This window comes from Choloepus didactylus, chromosome 18 (genome assembly GCF_015220235.1).
Source record: "Choloepus didactylus isolate mChoDid1 chromosome 18, mChoDid1.pri, whole genome shotgun sequence".
Lineage (NCBI taxonomy): Eukaryota > Metazoa > Chordata > Mammalia > Pilosa > Megalonychidae > Choloepus > Choloepus didactylus.
The window spans coordinates 20,787,954-20,806,104 of NC_051324.1; the positions used below are offsets into that span (position 1 = coordinate 20,787,954).

The 18,151-nt window shown below is 41.5% G+C and overlaps 1 protein-coding gene across 2 annotated transcripts in view; it reads left to right on the forward strand.

Moving 5' to 3' along the window:
- Positions 1-18,151, forward strand: part of SMG6 (SMG6 nonsense mediated mRNA decay factor) — a 226,197-nt gene that overhangs the window by 111,801 nt on the left and 96,245 nt on the right. For both annotated transcript variants that reach the window (XM_037809231.1, XM_037809232.1), the window contains exon 13: positions 8,706-8,907. In XM_037809231.1, coding sequence (XP_037665159.1) covers positions 8,706-8,907 — 202 coding nt within the window. The remainder of the gene's footprint in view (positions 1-8,705; positions 8,908-18,151) is intronic.

Below are 18,151 nucleotides of genomic sequence, written 5' to 3' on the forward strand. Positions count from 1 at the left end.
TTGCTGGCTTATGTGAGCTGCTGCTCCTCTTTGGGCAAGGACACAATCTGTAGTTGGGCATATGGTTTGGGCTTCAGCCATCCCCAGCTGGCCTTTGGGCTACAGAGAGGCATAGGGGGTTGGGACAGTTGAATCAAATTTGCTTAGTCTTTTCTTCACAGGGAGAACAAATCTGACCAAATAATATACTGAATCTGTTTGCCAAGTAAACAAGTTCCTGTAGCGGTGGACACCAGTACTCTCTTGTGAATCCAGTCTGGTCTAGGAAGTCAGTGAGTGGTAGGGAGTAGAGTCCCCTTCCACACTGTCTCTGCCCTTCCCCATCAGGATCAGCAGCTGGTTGTCTCTGGAATGCAAGCTTATGCATAGAGGAGAGGCTGTGCTGTCCTGGGGCCACTATGCGACAGAGCCAAAGTGGCCTGGCCACCACTGAGGGTAGCTCACTCATAGCCTTCACAAGTCTGAGCACTGGAAAAATAACAGAAGAATTTCACCTCCTACTTTCTAGTTTCTAGTATAGCTGCCCAACATAGTAAATACTGTGCTTGAGAGATAGGCAAGGTACAGTGATTATGGGTTTCAAAAGTTGCATCTTACTGAACTTCCATAAGGCCATAGGGAATAACATATCCCAAATAGTCCCTAGGTGTAAGAAATGTAAACCCCCTGACCTTCCTTAAGGTCCTTGTTGCTGTTCTTCATCTTGGATATCATTCATTTAGGAATGCTCTCAGGGAAGCAAGAAGGAAATGACTTCCATTTAATGCCTCTCTTTGCATGCTTTCATTGGTCTTTGCCTGCATTTGTTCTCTGCAAAGACAGATTCTTCTTTGGTCCTAAGATAAGGTGACTAAATATCCTATCCTGCATTTCAGTTTAGTTTTCCTGCTGAAAATCCCACTCCTGAATTGACTCTCTGACACATTTGGACCCTTATTTAATCTTGCTCCTTCATCCCTTCTTTTCATTTTGTTATCCTCTTTCCTTATACAGTTAGAGAATCATTACAAAGCCTTCTCCAATTTCCTGAAATTCCTAGAGGAATTTTAAGCTTATCATTAGTCTCCTTGATTCCTCCTCTTTTCCCTTGTTTCTCTTCTTTCTGGTCAAATCTGCTTTTCCTGGACAGTAGCTACCTAAGCACATATGAAATATGATCCCTATCCTAGGAACATCTAGGATGAAGATGACAGGACTTCACTGGCACTGCAGAGTGATAAAGGCAGGATTGCATGGTCTTTGTGCCTTCCCATAGGGTGGCACTTAGAAGATATGTGTGCTGGAGTCAGCATGTGGCTACGTTGACTTCCCATTTGGATGGTTTTCTATCCCAAGAGTCTTTGATACAGAGGATCACAGTAGGGTGTGGAAAGCTGCCTTGGGCTACTGTGAAAGCCAGTATAGAATGCTTTGGTCTATTTAGAGTACACCACAGTATTTGAAGGGGAGTGGGGAGAGCACAGTTTCTGCTCTCTTCTGCACCAGCCTCTCGTTAGAAGAGGCAGCTACTCCCCACTTTTCCAGGTGAGCATGTGGAAGGTTGTGAATGTCAAGGGATGGAGAGGAGTCAAGCAGCAGGCTTCCATGGTCTCCTGAGCACAGTGATCACTTGCATTGCAGGACCTTTGGCAAGCCTAGGGCATTGAGACAACCTACCTCATTTCACAGTCTCTGCTAAAGCCAAATCTTCCCTCATCTTGATCTCTAGTTCTCAGTAAGTGAAAGAGTCAGGGGACTTTGAGAACATCCAAACCTAGCCCAGCTGTGGCAGTTGGTTTATTGCTTTCAGCTGGTACTTGAACCCAGGTCCTGGTCTTGGAGGTTTTCCCAGGTTTAATCCCCAGAGCTTTCTCTGCAGCTGTATGACACTGCGCTGACCCCAAATGAGGATAGGAAAATAGAACCAGTGCCAAGCCAGAGTCTCTTTTTCATTTGGAGTCTGGCTGTCTGCCCATGACCAGGGTTACATAATGGGAAACATAGCTGGGGCTCTCGAGAGCCCGCGTTTCACCAGGCTGCCCAGACCTTCGCATTCTGATGCTATATATCTTCCTAATTGTAGCTCGGATGCATTTATCACACTGTTGGATTGGAGTACCATTAAAAAAAAAAAAAAACCCTCCAGAAATTCCTGGACATGCTGCTTTTTTATGGCTTGTTTACAGAACATGCTAGAAAAGGCTTGTAAGGAGTCCTCTGAGGTACTGTCATGTAGGGAGAAATAGGGAGATGTAGGGAGTGTGCAGTAAGCTAAATTCCTCAGGGAGCCTACATGGGTTGACCCTGTAGACAAGATAGAAATTCTTGAATTAAAAAAAAAACAGCTAGTTCACTCACTCTTGTAGGGCAGCTCTGAAATGAGAACTAATCCCAAGTCTAATCGGCACCCCTTCAAGGACGCTTAGTGCGTCTTCCCTAAAGGGCATTTTAGGAGGTCACTAAGTAATAGTCCATCAGCACTTCCCTAAAGGAAGTGATGGTGACTGTGGGAAGCCCCTTTGCTACCCTGGCTCCCCACCCAGTCTCCCTGGCTCCGGGTTGGGGCGTCAGCACTACAGCCTGGCACCAGGGGGTTCCTCTTCCTCCAAGTGCTGAGTGTGAGGCACACGTGATCTCTCCCATGGCAGGAACCTCTGTCCTCTCCCCATCCCTCCCAGAGGACTCCTTGAGAGAGGAAGGGGTATTGGTCTAAGGCACCAGTCTGACCCCAGCAGGGTAAAGCAGCTGACCCCAGGGAGAGCACTTTCCAGCTCTGGCCTGGGGTTATTTGGGTCCAGTGTGTGCTAAACTAAGAAGACGTGTTGGAGTGGTTATAGCTACAAGTTTGGAGAGGCAGGAACCGTGAGAATCCGCACCAGGGAGGCCACTGAGGGCTTCACTCATGCAGTGGAGATGTCAAGGTCCCCTAGGGGCTATTCTTTCCCAAACACATAGTGCTGATGGGTTTAACACACCATATGATGTGGCAGAGGCAATACAGATGTATGTAGCTTGGAACAGCTGAAATCAAATAAAGTACTGACCTAGATACAAGTTGAGGGTGGCATGGTAGAGGTGCTTGAGAAATCCTGGAATGAGGTGACTGTAACCTGTTGGTGGCTGTAGGGGTCCAGCTGTACTGCTTAGAATATTGGAGAAGTTTATGTTATTAGAGTAGGGTGACTGAGCTTCTCCACAGAATTTGATTTGCCCTAATTAGGCAGAATTGAGTTAGGATAAGGCATTTTCCCAAGGGTCCAAGTTGACTTGTTTATGTGAACTAGATGGGTAGAGGGATCATATTCAGCTGAGTCTTATATTCTTTAGTGGTCACCCAGTAAACAGCTCTTATCGTGGAGAATAATATCTTGCTGCCCCCGTCCATGTCTTAACACCTGGAACAGCAATTTCTGACACCTTTTTCTCCTTTTTTGTATCGTGGTAATGTCTAAAAAAAGATACATTCTTTGTAGCTTCTAAATCTGAGAGAGGGAACTGCATAAATTTCCCCGTCTCCTTTCCATCCCAGGGCTTGTTGAACTACCTATCATTGAAGCTTGAGAACCTCAAAGCAAGACACTCAGCCAACTGGAAACAGGGTTAACATGATATCTTGGCTTTCTGGTAAGCCATTTTAAGCACAGGTAGTATTCTTTTAACTTTACCTGAGTTGTTAGATTCAGTTCCATTTCTGATGATAGCTGCTCACCTCTTGCAGTTTTCTCTACTTGGGTGGGAAGTCCTCCAGGGCAACAAGTTTCTTATGTTGGTCACCGAGCCCCATGGGGAGAGTTGTGGACTAGGATATACAGTAATGGTCTATAGGAAAACAAGTTTAAAAAAGAGGATGTTGCATATCTTAGGAGCTTTTCTCTAGTTATTGCTTTTCGTCTTTCCCCTTTATAATCCATGGGCCTTCTTTCTTTCAGCTTCTTTGTGCCTAGCTTCTGTGCCATCTTGGCTATATTTCCAGATCTCTTCACCCCAGGAACCAAAAGACCCAACTCATTTCCCATCTGTACTACTTCTCTGATCTTCCATAGCTCCAAAACACAATGCAGGGCTTCTTCTCACTCAACTCTTTCCGGGTTTGTTCTGCAGCTGTGGGGTTTGAATGTTAGTGTTTAAACAAGCTGGTATTACACAGGAAATGGCCACCTCCACAGGCCCCTGCAGGCTTGTAACATGGGGTCATTGTACTTGATATTAATCACCAGTCAGCCTGCTCCCCCAGTAAAAATATGAAGGGGTGTTTAAGTGCTCAGTCTTCCTTAGGCTTGCCAGAAAGATGGACTGAGCCCTGGTGGGGCTTGGCACTCAACTCTTTCCAAATTGTCTCTTTCCTCAGTCCCACCCCAGTTCAGGCTTGCAGAAAAGTCCTACCTGACCTCTTTCCTATAAAGCTGGCAGATCTGCCTTTGTTTTTGAGTTCTAGACAAGGAGATGGAGTGTTGTGGTACAACATGCCTCATGTCTCACACCTTAAGCTTTCAGAGCATGTTGTAGTTGGGTAACATCCCATATGAGAAAACTCCAAAATTTTAGAAATGCAAACCCACTGGCCCACCTGAGATGAGGGCTTCTCAGTTTCCTGGAGTGTAGCTGCTTTTCTAATGCTATTTGCAGAAATAACCCCAGTCTGAAGGGTTAATCTGATTCCTCAAGTCAATATCCCCAAAACAACCAGCCAAGAGTGTATGTTGGTTCATTTCTGTGAAATGTGTTTCCCCAGTCACCTGGACTGGCCTGGGCTGCATTGTATCGGCCAGCAGCTGCACTGCACTCAAACTGACAGCTACATTAAACCTTGGAATTCTGAGGCAATAAAAAGTAAATTAACTCTTATTTTTTTCCTTTCCTGGTGGAGTAAGTGAATGCATGTCTGTGGGGAAGTGAGTACGCCTTGGTTCTGAATGCATACCTCTAACTAGCCACTTTTGGTCTGTCTCAAGCTAGGATCTGGCATTCAGACCCCAGCTAGGGGTCTGCTTTTCTGGTGTGTGGTGCGTTCTGTGGGGTTGGGCCAGTGGGTTACCCTGTAACTGCTGATCCCTCTTCACTATTCACACCACAGCTGCTGGGAGGCTCCTTGCCACCATTCTGGGAGACATAAACGAGCTTATTGGACACAAGTTGTGTATTCTCTGGTTGCTTTGTGTCTGCTTGGTGAATGAACCCTAACTTTAGTGGGGCTTTCTGGGGTCTGGGAGCATCCCCAAAATATGAGTTGGTACCACAAAAAGCCAGAGGGACTTGCCCAAGGCCATAGTTATTCAAGAGGGTCCATTTAGATCCAAAGGTGGTGAGACTGTCTGAAAAATCTTTTGGGGAGTCATTTCCCAAGCATTTCAAGGAGATTGGGAACTGTTTAAAACTCCTCAGAGCCAACCAGGTTTACTTTGGGTTCCTCAGGCTGAGGCCAACCTTGAATCCTTAAGATCCAAGGACTGCTATGGGGTGGAGGTTGGTAGGCACTCCTGTGTGGGATAAGGAACTGAAGCAGGAAAAAGCTAAGCTTTTCCCCTTCTACGAAGACAGGAAACCTATGTTCACCCACAGAACTGACTTTCCAGCCCAGAGGCCTGATTGGGGTAAGCTGAGGTGATATTGCCCAGGTTCCAGGGATTGCTTCGTCTTCTTGGCAGTATCTTTACCTATGAGGTTAGGCATCTTCTCACCTGGTTTTTCAGAGTACCTTTTCCTTTTCATATTAGCTTCATTGTACTTCCCACTCCCCCACCAGCCACTGTAGAGAATTGATATGGCCCATAGGTTCCTATTTAGTTGTGTTTGTGTCTGTGGTATTCAGTGAGATAGGAGATAAAAAATGATGAAGTGTGAACTGAGCTTGCATATTCCCTCTGAGATACCAGAAGAAAGCAGCTACTCAGAATCAGAGTTCAAGTTCAAGACCCATCTGAATGGATTAGGGCAGAAATGATCTTTCATTGAAGCATTTTGTATATTCTTTTGGTTCTGCTCAGTCTAGCTAGGCCTTTGCACCACTTTATATCTCTGAGTTGGGAACCCGGGATACTTCCTATGTCTTTTGGCACCAGCTGCTAGCTTACAAATCAACATTGGCATAAGAACTCCCATCCACCTGATTTTTGTAATGAGTCTTAGGGTTTTGGCACAAGGTAAGGTGGTAACAAGCAAAAGGTAAATGTGAGCAGGGGTCCCTAGTGGTGGTCAGTAAACTCTGGGAGAAGTCAGTTTTGTTTATCTGAGCCTTAGGGACGGGAGAGCATGGTAATGAGAACCACATGGTACCACATATTTCTTCATCTTGGATCCATGATGGTTGGGGTAGGAAGATGAGAGAGGGTTGTGAGGCCTCCCACCGTGGCAGCCGTGGGTAATTTTCTGCTTCTTCTCCCTGGCTGAGGATCTTACTGCCCACACCCCCCACACCCATCCCCAAACACATCCTACAGCAGCCTTGACCTGCACAGCACCAACCCGGCCCCCAAGCCAAGAACTCAGCTGGGAGACTTTTCACCTTCTTCCTTCTCACTGTCGTCTTTCCTGTTTATTTTCCAAATTGCTGCTCTGCAGCCGAGCTGTGCCTATTGGCCGAAGCTCACCAGCACTGTGGGATCAGACTCAAGCAGTGGGCTCAAGTGGCCAACAGGGCACTGGGGGAGGAAGCGGGGAGCTGGAAGAGCCTCTCTGTGCATCTCCCATGGGCAGCGCTAACCTCGGAGGCGGCCCTGAGCAGCCCTATCACATCCGGTGCTTGTCTCTGCAGCCGGGACCGGAGGATAAACTATCAGAGCTGTGGGGCAGTGCATCATTCCTCTTATTATTTTCTTCTCTGCAGATGGGGTCGTGGAAAGTTCAGTTCCTTTTAACCCTCAATGTTCTGTTTATTCTACAGCTGGTAGCCTGAATGCCGTGTTTCCCATTACATCACAAAGGAGCTCAGGCAGATCTCTGCACAGAAACGTGTTGCAACTGTTTATTTTTTTCCATATTTAAACATTTCTGACAGCCAAACCCGGCTGAGCCAAAAGATGGAGCTTTGTGAATGAGTCTGGTTGTCGGTGTCTGTGCAGAGAGAGGATTTTCAAAACTTGTCCCTCCGGTGATTCTTCCCAAACATGTTCTTTTTCCTGGGCAAAGCCTTGAAGCTAGTTACTTCTGTAGTACACATGTGTTGATTATGTGCCGTTGTGTGATTAATGGGTCTATGTTCCGCCGAGTTCCCAGGACACTCTTGAAAACAAGATGTTTCATTTCATTGCCTTTTCCAAGTGCAGTGATTATGGTAAATAAACTAGTGCAGTCTCCTTCCACCTGGAGCTAGTCAGGGAGTCCCCATATCTCTACCCCATTTTCTCCCCAAGCATCACCTTCAGTGGCATGTCCCTTGAATGCCCTCTTCTCTGCCCTCTCTCAAAGGTTCCTAGTCTTCAGGAGAAACAGATGACTTAGGTCTGAGACCCTTTCCTAGCAGGTAGGGCTCGTGCACAGCAACTCCCCTGGAGATTCTAGGATGTTGCTCATTCATAAAGCTCTCTTTACTTCTTGCCTCTCGCCATTCCACTTCTTAAATCTAATTCTGTAGCTTTTCTTTGTAATTCTCCTATGTAACTCAGTCGTTTTGCAATAAAACTTAGCATCCATAAGGCACTGCCTGTCCCAGACTCCCTGATTAGGTGATCCTCCGGAGAAGAAGCCAAGTCTGTTGACTTGACAGGACCCGTGTCTGACCACAGTTTGGCTATGCTCTGGACAGAGAAAAAGAATGCTGTATTGAATCCTTAGCACCCACCAAAGCAAGGATCTGAACCACAGCAGACTTATGACAAATGATGATGATAGAGAAACAAACCCTTTTTGTAATTCTACCCTGGAGTTTGAACTGGGGAGAGCAGACTGCAGTTTCAACATTTCTTCTCAGGTTCCACCAGGACCTGGTGATAAGCAATGAGGGTGATCAACCATCGCAGTTTGCCCAGGACTGAGGGGTTTCAGTGGATGTGGGAATTTCAGTACTAAAACTGGGACAGGCCCGGGCAAACGAGAGTCATTGGTCATCCTATATTCTAACCATTCCACAAGTGAGGGAAAGTATAGGGAGCAGGATGGCCAAGACTACACGGATACTGGGTCTTTTGCTGAAATGCGTGGGAGGCTTTACCTTCCTGGGGAGTACTTTGGCAAGTGAGGTATGAGGGGTGTTTTGGGTGTTTGTATGTTTTCCTGCTTATATGGAGAGAAGAGATTTCTGAAGCATTGTAGGAATAAAAAACCACATGACTCTACAGTATGTTTGATCCCTCTGTGACTATACTTGAGGAGGGGAGATTGGCTCTCTATTGATGTCTGTGTGGCATATACTTGGCAGGACAGGAGTGGGGGATTTCTGGGAGCTGCCTCAGGCACTTGGTATCCAGAGTGTTTGAATATGTGTCTCAGGCACTCTGTCTGGAAAGGTGACAGGGCCTGCATTAGGCAACTGATTCTCTAAATTCTTTTTCCTCTCTAGTTAGGATTTAAAAATCCCCCTAATCAATTTCAACTTTGCCTAGATGGACACACACACACCAGATTACAGCCGTGGGTGTAATTTTGCATCCTGGCTCTTCGGTTAGATTTCCTGGCAGATGCCAGCGGTATATATTTGCTGCAAGTACCTCGCTGCTTACAAGTGCTTAGAATATTTTAGTTGGTCCCTTTTTAGAGCTGCTCTCTTTTTTTTCTTACCTTATTTCTCGCAGGATTGCTGTTGATGTGTGGTCAACGCTGGCTGATTTCTGTAACATACTGACTGCAGTGAATCAGTCTGAGGTGCCACTGTACAAGGACCCGGACGACGACCTTACCCTTCTTATCCTGGAAGAGGATCGGCTTCTCTCGGGCTTTGTCCCCTTGCTGGCTGCCCCTCAGGACCCCTGCTACGTGGAGAAAACCTCGGATAAGGTCAGCCCCAGGCTATGCAGCCCTCCCCATTCACCCCTCCTCTTAATTCTCCAGACTTTTTTATTCTTGGGAAGTTTTCTGTGCAAACGGAACATGATTAAGTCATTGAGAAGGGTGTTAAGGGAAAATATCGACCTTTTAGCCGCTGACATCCAGCTCTGTGTCCTGAAAAAAAGCCCACTCGACTTCCTTTGGTGTGTGTGTGTGTGTTCACTGGCATGTTGTATATACGATCATTTCCTCACTTGTTTAAATAGTGCAGCTTGTGTTGGCAGTGCTCTCACTCAGCTCCAAATGGTTTGCATCATGCTTAAAGCACCCTCCTTCCTCCCCCCTTCCTCCTTCCCCCCAGCCACAAAACCCTGCACTAGGAAAACAGCCAGGGCTTTTTGCCTTCTCTAAGGAGGGGAGTGATAAATAGGTGACTAGAGAGAAGCAGACACCATGTGTTAACTTACAAAAAAAGCTTTTAGGACTATGAAGCATTCCCCCGCTGCCTGGTTTCTATTTTCCTTTCTCTAAGGACTGGGTTTTAACCTGAACTTTTTTCTTGTCTGTCTGTTTGTAGAAAACAAAGCCCATTCCTTGTTGTCCCAGTGGGGACTGTGGAGCTCTCTGTCTCTGCTTAAAAATTGGGTCTTTAGCCAGGTGGAGAGTAGGGCAGTCCATTCTCCTTCACATTTCCTGTGTAGCGGTTACTAGTCTGGGGAAGTCGCACCCACAGACCCAGGGAGACAGCATCTCCTAGCTGAGTCTGGGTACCCTGTGACTGACCTCTTTGCAGGGTTGTTAGCATCACATCCCCTGGCTGGGAGAGATCTTTGGGGAGGAGTCCACAAATGGCTTCTCAGGAGGAACTCTTTTGACCAAGTTGAAGGATGCTAGATGTTTAAAAAAAAAAAAAATTCTAAGTCAAGAGAAAGTAAAAACTAAATTCCAAACATGAACTGCAAATATAAGAGATTTTTTTGAATTGAATATAAAATGTTTAGAAAATACAGACAAGTCAAAAAAATAAAAATTTATCCATAATCCCACTGTCCAGCAGTAACATCATCATTATTTTTATCATATTTAACTTTAGTATGTATGTGTGTATATATATTTTCATATACTTTTTTTTTACAAACATGGGAGTCATACTATACATACTATTTGTAATCCATTATTTTCACTTATTATTTTTGATGTATTCTTATTATTCCATATGGAATCATTTTTGATCACTGTTTAGTATTCTTTTATATCCCAAGCTTTATTTAATGAATCTTTGCCTTATTGAAACAAGAGAATGATCCCACTTTTTTCATATAAACAGTGAACTGACAACTTATAGCAGAATTTTTGCATATATCCATGGTTGTTTCGTTTGGTTAAGTTTCTGTACATGGATAAAGGCTCTAGACATTAACGTATCAAAAAACCATATCTTTGACTCCCGGGGATGAATCTGGACCTGGCATCCTGGGATTGAGAACATCTTCTTGACCAAAAGGGGGATGTAAAATGAAACAAAATAAAGCTTCAGTGGCTGAGAGATTTCAAATGGATTCAAGAGGTCACTCTGGTGGACATTCTTACGTACTGTATAGGTAACACTTTTTAGGTTTTAATGTATTGGAATAGCTAGAAGTAAATACCTGAAACTACCAAACTCCAACTCAGTAGCCTTGACTCTTGAAGATGACTGTATAACAATGTAGATTACAAGGGGTGACAGTGTGATTGTGAAAACCTTGTGGATCGCATTCCCTTTATCCAGTGTATGGATGGATGAGTAGATAAATGGGGACAAAAACTAAATGAAAAATAGGGTAGGATGGGGGGGATGATTTGGGTGTTCTTTTTTATTTTTATTTTTTATTCTTATTCTGATTCTTTCTGGTGTAAGGAAAATGTTCAAAAATAGATTGGGGTGATAAATGTACAACTGTATGATGGTACTATGAACAGTTGATTGTACACCATGGATGACTGTATGGTATGTGAATATATCGCAATAAAACTGAATTTAAAAAACAAAAAAAAACCCATATCCTTTAGATGCATCTAAAGGCTAGTGGATCTTGGGAATGACAGAACCACTCTTCCCAAGAGGAATACTCATCTTATGCCTTTCTAATGAAAAGTTGAAATAAAATCTTGCTTTTCTACTCTCAGAAGGGGATAATAATGGGGAGTTGTAATATGCAAGGCTGAAGACCTCAACAAGTTATGAACATTCTATGGAAGATGTTGAGTTATAAGAGAAACTGTATAAACATGGCTTGGGCCAAAGGATCCTAGTACTGTTGTTCTGTGATCTAAAGGTGGTCTTTACTTTGAGTCAAGGTGGTCTTTGCTTTGAGGAGTTGGTACTTTTGTGGCTAGCTGTCTGTTGGTGCAGGACAGGGGAGGAGTCCTAACCAGCTTCAGATTTCCCAATTCCCATCTCCTAGTTTTAGTGTCAGATACCAAGTATATGATCTGTCCAGAGAAAAACACAAAGCCAGCAGTCCATACCCTTAGCCTGGGGTGATGATTCACAGGCTACCCAGGAGATAGTTCCAGCTTATTCAGAATAAGGTAGATCTCCACTTCAAAGACTATGAAACTTAACGTCTCCATATCCAGGCTCCTGAATTTCTTCCCCCCATACCTAGTCTTCCTTCAGTTTTCTCCATCTTGGTAAATGGCAACTTTGACCTTTGGGTTGCTCACGTCAAAATTCTTGGGGTTTTTCTTGGCTCCTCTCTTCTCACACCTCCGTATCTAATCCATCAGCAAATCATGTCTTTTTTGTCTTCAACATACATGCAGATACAACTCTTTCTTACAACTGCCTGCCTAGTCCAACCCTCATTCTGGTATCCTCATGTAGATTCATCTTTGTGATTTTCTTTGCCTTCTTCCCAATTTTGTCTGACCAAGTACTGTCTCAAGTCAAGAACTTCCCAAAACTAATGCCAGGGCTTGACTATAGATAAGTTAAAAGTCACATTATAAGTTCATGTTTATAAATCTCACATCATATCCCATTCATTCTTAAAACCATCTTTGCTTTTTGTCTGGATGTAGGGTCCCAGGAAAGATTGCCATTAATAAAATATGTAGTTGAGGTTAGAGATAAAGCTTAACTTGTCCAATTTTTTGAATTACTCGTTTGTTGGCTTGTTTATTTGTTAAATGACTTTTACACAGTGTTGTTTATTGTACATATAATTACAAAAAATTTGTGTAGAAAAATAGAAAATATAGAAAAGCCCACACAAGAAAATAAAAACCATAAACAAACTTACCACTTAAAGTTAACTGGTATGAATAGTTTGGTATGTGTCCTTCTAGTCTTTTTCCCCCTGTGCTTATAAGTGTATACTTATCCTTTTCCCTCCATAAAATTGGGATCATTCAGTATATTAGTATATCCTTGTATGTATTTTATACACCCTTGCTATTTTATATATATAGTTTTGGGAGAATTGTTGTCTATGTTGTTTAGTGGTTTGGAAAATATTTTAAAATGCTATGAGTGACTTAATTTTTTGAAAAACATATTTGAAAAACATACTTGATCCTGTATTTCACACAGTATCAACATCAAGAATGAAAAAAAAAATCTATTGACTATCCTGTATTTAAGATGTGGAAATTGGGAGTGTTTACAATATGTATTTTCTTTTTTCACACAATTACAGTTTGTTTCTAAATGGACAATTATTTAGAATTAATTTTATATTAAATATTTCATGCCCTCCATCAATCTTTTTTTTTCAAATACCCCCGTTCCCCTGCCCTACTCTCCCCAGTAACTTATAATCTGCTTTCTATTTCTGCAAATTTGCTATTTCTAGTCATGTCTTATGAGTGATGCCATATAATATTTGTCTTTATGTCCTTGCTTATTTCACTGAGCATAATATTTTCAAGATTTGTCCATGTTGCCACATCTCATAACTGCATTTTTTCTGATGGTCAAATATTATTCCATCATGTATATGTACCACATTCTGTTTAGCCATTAATTTGTTGATGGACACTTGGGTTGTTTCCACTTTTTGACTATTGTAAGTAATGCTGCCATGAACATTGGTATACAAATATCTGCATGAAACCATCAGTCGCCTTATTCCATGGCCTTCCTATTCTTATTTTCTTTACCTTGATTCATCCCTGTTATTCAGATGTAACATTGAGGAATTGTTTTCAGCAAAGATGCTGTGAGTCTTTTTAAAAATTAAGATGACTTTTTAAAAAAAATGCAGTAGTAATACACATGCTAATGAAAAAGAATATAGCAAGTCGTAATACATAAAGGCAAAAGCCACCCTCCAGATACTGTCACTATTCCCCAGGGATAAACACTGTTAACAATTTGACGTTTATATTTTTAGACCATTTTCTAGGTCATTGAAACATTTCTATATATATATACACACATGATCAAAATGGGAATATGTTATACAGTCTCTTCCTCACTTTACTCTTTTCATTAAATAATTTATCAAGGACATTCTTCATGACTACTTTTTGAACATTTGCATTTTGAGATTGTTCTTTTACCCCTGCATGTGAATGACAGCTTTGGCCAGCCTTTTCTTCCCTTAAGACTATACATACTATTACCATTGCTTTCTAGCATTTATGGTTGGGAAAAATTAGAGAAAGTCTGAATTTTCTCTTTGTGGCTAAACTTGTTTTTGTTCGTTTGTTTGATCCAGCATGAGTAACTTAACTGCATCTTTTAACCTTGAATTTCTTATTGTATTAGGATTTGTTTAGATGTTGGTCCCCATACTTTAATTTTTCATAGCACCTAATGAGCCTTTTTAATATGTAGATCCAGGTCTATCTTTGGATCAGAAAACTTTTTATCTGATATGTCCTGGATTGCTTATGTCGTTTTCTTCAATAATTTTTGTTCTCTTTTTATATTAAATCATTCTTTGTCCTCTGTGCTGATTTTATGTATTATGTCCCCCAGAAAAAGCCATATTCTTTAATGCAATCTTGTGGGGGCAGACGTATTTGTGTTGACTAGGCTGGAAGCTTCTGATTGAGTGTTTCCATGGAGACATGACCTACCCAACTGTGAGTGACACCTCTGATTATGGTATGACCTCTTGATTGAATGCTTCCGTGAAAATGTGGCCCCACCCATTCAGGGTGGGTCTTGATTAAATCATTGGGACCCTATAAAAAGAGTTCATAACAGCTTCTTGACCAAAAGGAGGATGCAAAATAAAATAAAATAAAGCTTCAGTGGCTAAGAGATTTCAAATGGAGCTGAGAGGTCACTCTGGTGGACATTCTTATGCACTATATAGATAACACTTCTTAGGTTTTAATGTATTGGAATAGATAGGCGTAAATATCTGAAACAACCAGACTCCAACCCAGTAGCCTTGACTCGAAGAGGATTGAATAATAATGTAGATTACAAGGGGTGATGGTGTGATTGTGAAAACCTTGTGGCTCACATTCCCTTTATCCAGTGTATGGATGGATGAGTAGATAAATAGGGACAAAAACTAAATGAAAAATAGGGTGGGATGGGGGGATGATTTGGGTGTTTGTTTTTACTTTTATTTTTTATTCTTATTCTGATTCTTTCTGGTGTAAGGAAAATGTTCAAAAATAGATTGTGGTAATGAATGCACAACTATATGATGGTACTGTGAATAGTTGATTGTACACCGTGGATGATTGTATGGTATGTGAATATATCTCAATAAAACTGAATTAGGAAAAAAAAGAGTTCACAGACAAGGAGCTCAGAGCAGCTAAGACTGACGTTTTTCAGAGCACCTGAGAGTGATGTTTTGAAGGGCAGCTGCAACTAAGAGAGGACAGAATGCCCCAAGAGCAACATTTTGGAGAACGCCATTTAGAAACGCCACCTGGGAGCAAAGGACATCAGCCACGTGCCTTCCGAGCTAACAGATGTTTTCCGGATACCAATAGCCATCCTTCAGCGAAGGTACCCGATTTTTGATGTCTTACCTTGGATACTTTGTAACCAAATAAACTCCCTTTATAATAGCCAATCCATTTCTGGTATTTTGCTTAATGGCAGCATTAGCAAACCAGAACATCCTCCATATTTTCAGCATTTTAATCTCTTTTTGCTTTGCCTCTGCATTCTAGGAGGCCATCTCAAGTTTGTCTTTTGTGTAACTGATTCATATTTTTATTGGGGTGATTCTATTCTTCAATGCTTCTAATGCAGTTTTAAAGCTGCTATTGTATTATTTGTTCCCTTACATTATTTCTCTATCTTATACTGTAACCTTTATATCTTTCCTGCCTTTTAACCAGATCCCTTTTATCTGTTTTTCTTCTGTCATTCATCTTTTAACAATACTTCACAAAGTCCATGATTTTGCAAATTCAATTGAAAGCAGATACTGTCTTCTTTTTCATCTAGCAAATTTTTTGCCCAAAAATATGCTTGCTTTCTCTGTCTGTTTGCAAACTGTGTTCTTCCTCTTTTATGTTGCAGGCTCTTTTCATGGGCTGCGATTCGGGTTTCTAACAGTCTAATTCTGGCCTTTTATGTTTCTTTGAACAAATAAAGGTCTATTGAGGTCTGAATTTGCTCCAGGTTAGGTTGGTTCTCACTTGATGCCTTCATCATCTACAAATATTACTTAGAATCCCCTTCCCAAGTCTTAAGCTGGTTGTCATAAATGTATATTACCAAGTCACCAGCCTGAAGGAGAGTGAGAGGGCACTAGGTTTTGTGCATTTTCAATAAGTGAATTTATTTTCTCTATTTTCTGTGCTGTATATAGTGGAGCCATTATACCAGAGCTAGCTTTCCATGTCTAGTTTTCTGTCTTGTCCAGGCTCTGTTTCACATACATGATTTGGCAAGGTCTGACCTCCTTCCTGGAGCTGTGGCCTCCCATGTCAAGAAGAAATTCCACCCTCTGTCCTCTTTCTATTTCGTGTGGTGGGTAACCTTGGGCCTGCTGACTTATAGTTGTGAGTGCTACTGATTTGTAGCAGGGAAAAAGCTTCTAAGTGGTGTTCTGCATCTGCCTCGTGATCTGTTCTCACCCTTTGTGGTAGGCAGAATAATGGCCCCCCAAAATGTCCACATCCTAATCCTCAAAATCTGTTGAATGTAGTACTTTACATAGCAAGGGGACTTCACAGATGTTATTAGATTAAGAATCTTGAGATGGGGAGATTATCCTGGATTATTGGGGTGGACTCAATGTCTTCACAAGGGGTCCTTGTAAGAGTCCTTGTAAAGAAGCAGGAAGGTTAGAGTCAAAAAAGGAGATGTAATGATATCACCTGAGATTAGAGGGAGATGTGATGATAGCACCTGAGATCAGAGAGATACATATTTGGAGACACTATGCTGCTAGCCTTGAAGATAAAGGAAGGGACCATAAGCCAAGCAGTGCAGGTCACCTCTAGAAGCTAGAAAAGGCAAGGAAACAGATTCTCCCATAGACACTACAAAAAGAACACAGCCATGCCAGCACTTGATTTAGGAATCCTGACCTCCAAAACTGTAAGATAATACACTGTATTGTTTTAAACCATTAAGTTTGTAGTAACTTGTTACAGCAGCAAGAGAAAAGTAATAGACCCTTCTAACTAGAAAATTTTGCCACTCTTCATTTATTGTTTCTTCTTCTTTCTTTTTTTTTTTTATTTTTTTATTTTTTAACTTTTTATTGTCAAGTATGTAATAATTTAAAATACACAAAACAAAAGGATTCATCACAAAGTGAACATCATATAACTACAAATTAGGTCAAGAAATAGAACTAGACAAGGGCAATCATTATCACCAGTTGCATTAACATTGTGTTTTAGGTCTCAGCCAGTACAGGGAGGCAAGAAAAAGAAATAAAGAGTATTTTAAAAAACCATTGGAAATGAAAAAATAAAGCTATCTTTATTTGTAGATGACATGATATGTAATCAGAAAATCCAAAAGAAAATAAGGATAAATTATTAGAAGTAATAAGTGGTTTTAGCAAAGCTGCTGGATATAAGGACGGTAACAAAAATCAATTGCATATCAGAGAGACACTCTGATGCATTCTTAGGAAGGGAAGCTGTGAACTGGCTTTTTTTTTTTTTAATTCAGTTTTATTGAAATGCATTCACAGACCATACAATCATCCATGGTATACAATCAACTGTCCACAGTGTGATCACATAGTTATGCGTTCATCACCACAGTCTATCTCTGAACATTTTCCTTACATCAGAAAGAACCAGAACAAGAATAAAAAATAAAAGTGAAAAAAGAACACCCAAACCATCCCCCCATCTCACCCCATTTGTCCTTTAGTTTTTATCCCCATTTTTCTACTCATCCATACACTAGATAAAGGGGGTGTGATCCATAAGGTCTTCACAATCACACTGTCACCCCTTGTAATCTACATTATCATACAATCGTTTTCAGGAGTCCAGACTGCTGGGTTGGAGTTTGGTAGTTTCAGGTATTTACTTCTAGCTATTCCAAGACATTAAAACCTAAGAGGTGTTATCTATATAGTGCATAAGAATGTCCACCAGAGTGACCTCTCGACTCCATTTGAAATCTCTCAGCCACTGAAACTATTTTGCCTCATTTTTCATCCCCCTTTTGGTCGAGAAGATACTCTCAGTCCCACGATGCCGGGTCCACATTCATCCCCGGGAGTGTGAACTGGCTTTTAAGGACCTGCTTCCAGCTATACTCTGTCCCTCTGGCAGCAATTCTTTATGCTTTATGGCAGATGGTTTGCACTGTCCCATTTAATAGTTATTTAGTGTCTGCTACATGTCCACTTTTCTAGGCACTGTGACCATAGCCATCAACACAAGAGATGAAGGAGCACCATAGAACATCCATTCTAGTAGAGGATATACTCTGTAGATTCATTTTGGTCACTTTAGTTGGAATGTTGGAAGTAGAGTTATTTAACCCAGAAGTCCAAGCTTTCTTAGGTTTTTATTATTATTAAACATAATCTTTTAATTACAAAATAGATCCTCATTTTAGAAGTGTTAGAAAAATCAGGATTAGCCAAAAAGAAACTCAGATTTCTGTGATTACCACCCAGAGATAACCACTGTTAACTCCTTGTTCTATATCATTCCAGCCTGTATGGATGCATGCATACATTTTTGTGAGGGTTTTTTTTTTTTTTTTCTTTTAATAGAAATAGAATCAAATTGTATGTAGTGTTTTGTAGTCTACTTTATTCATATAGCAGTAAATATATCCTGAATATGTTTCCATGTTAATCTA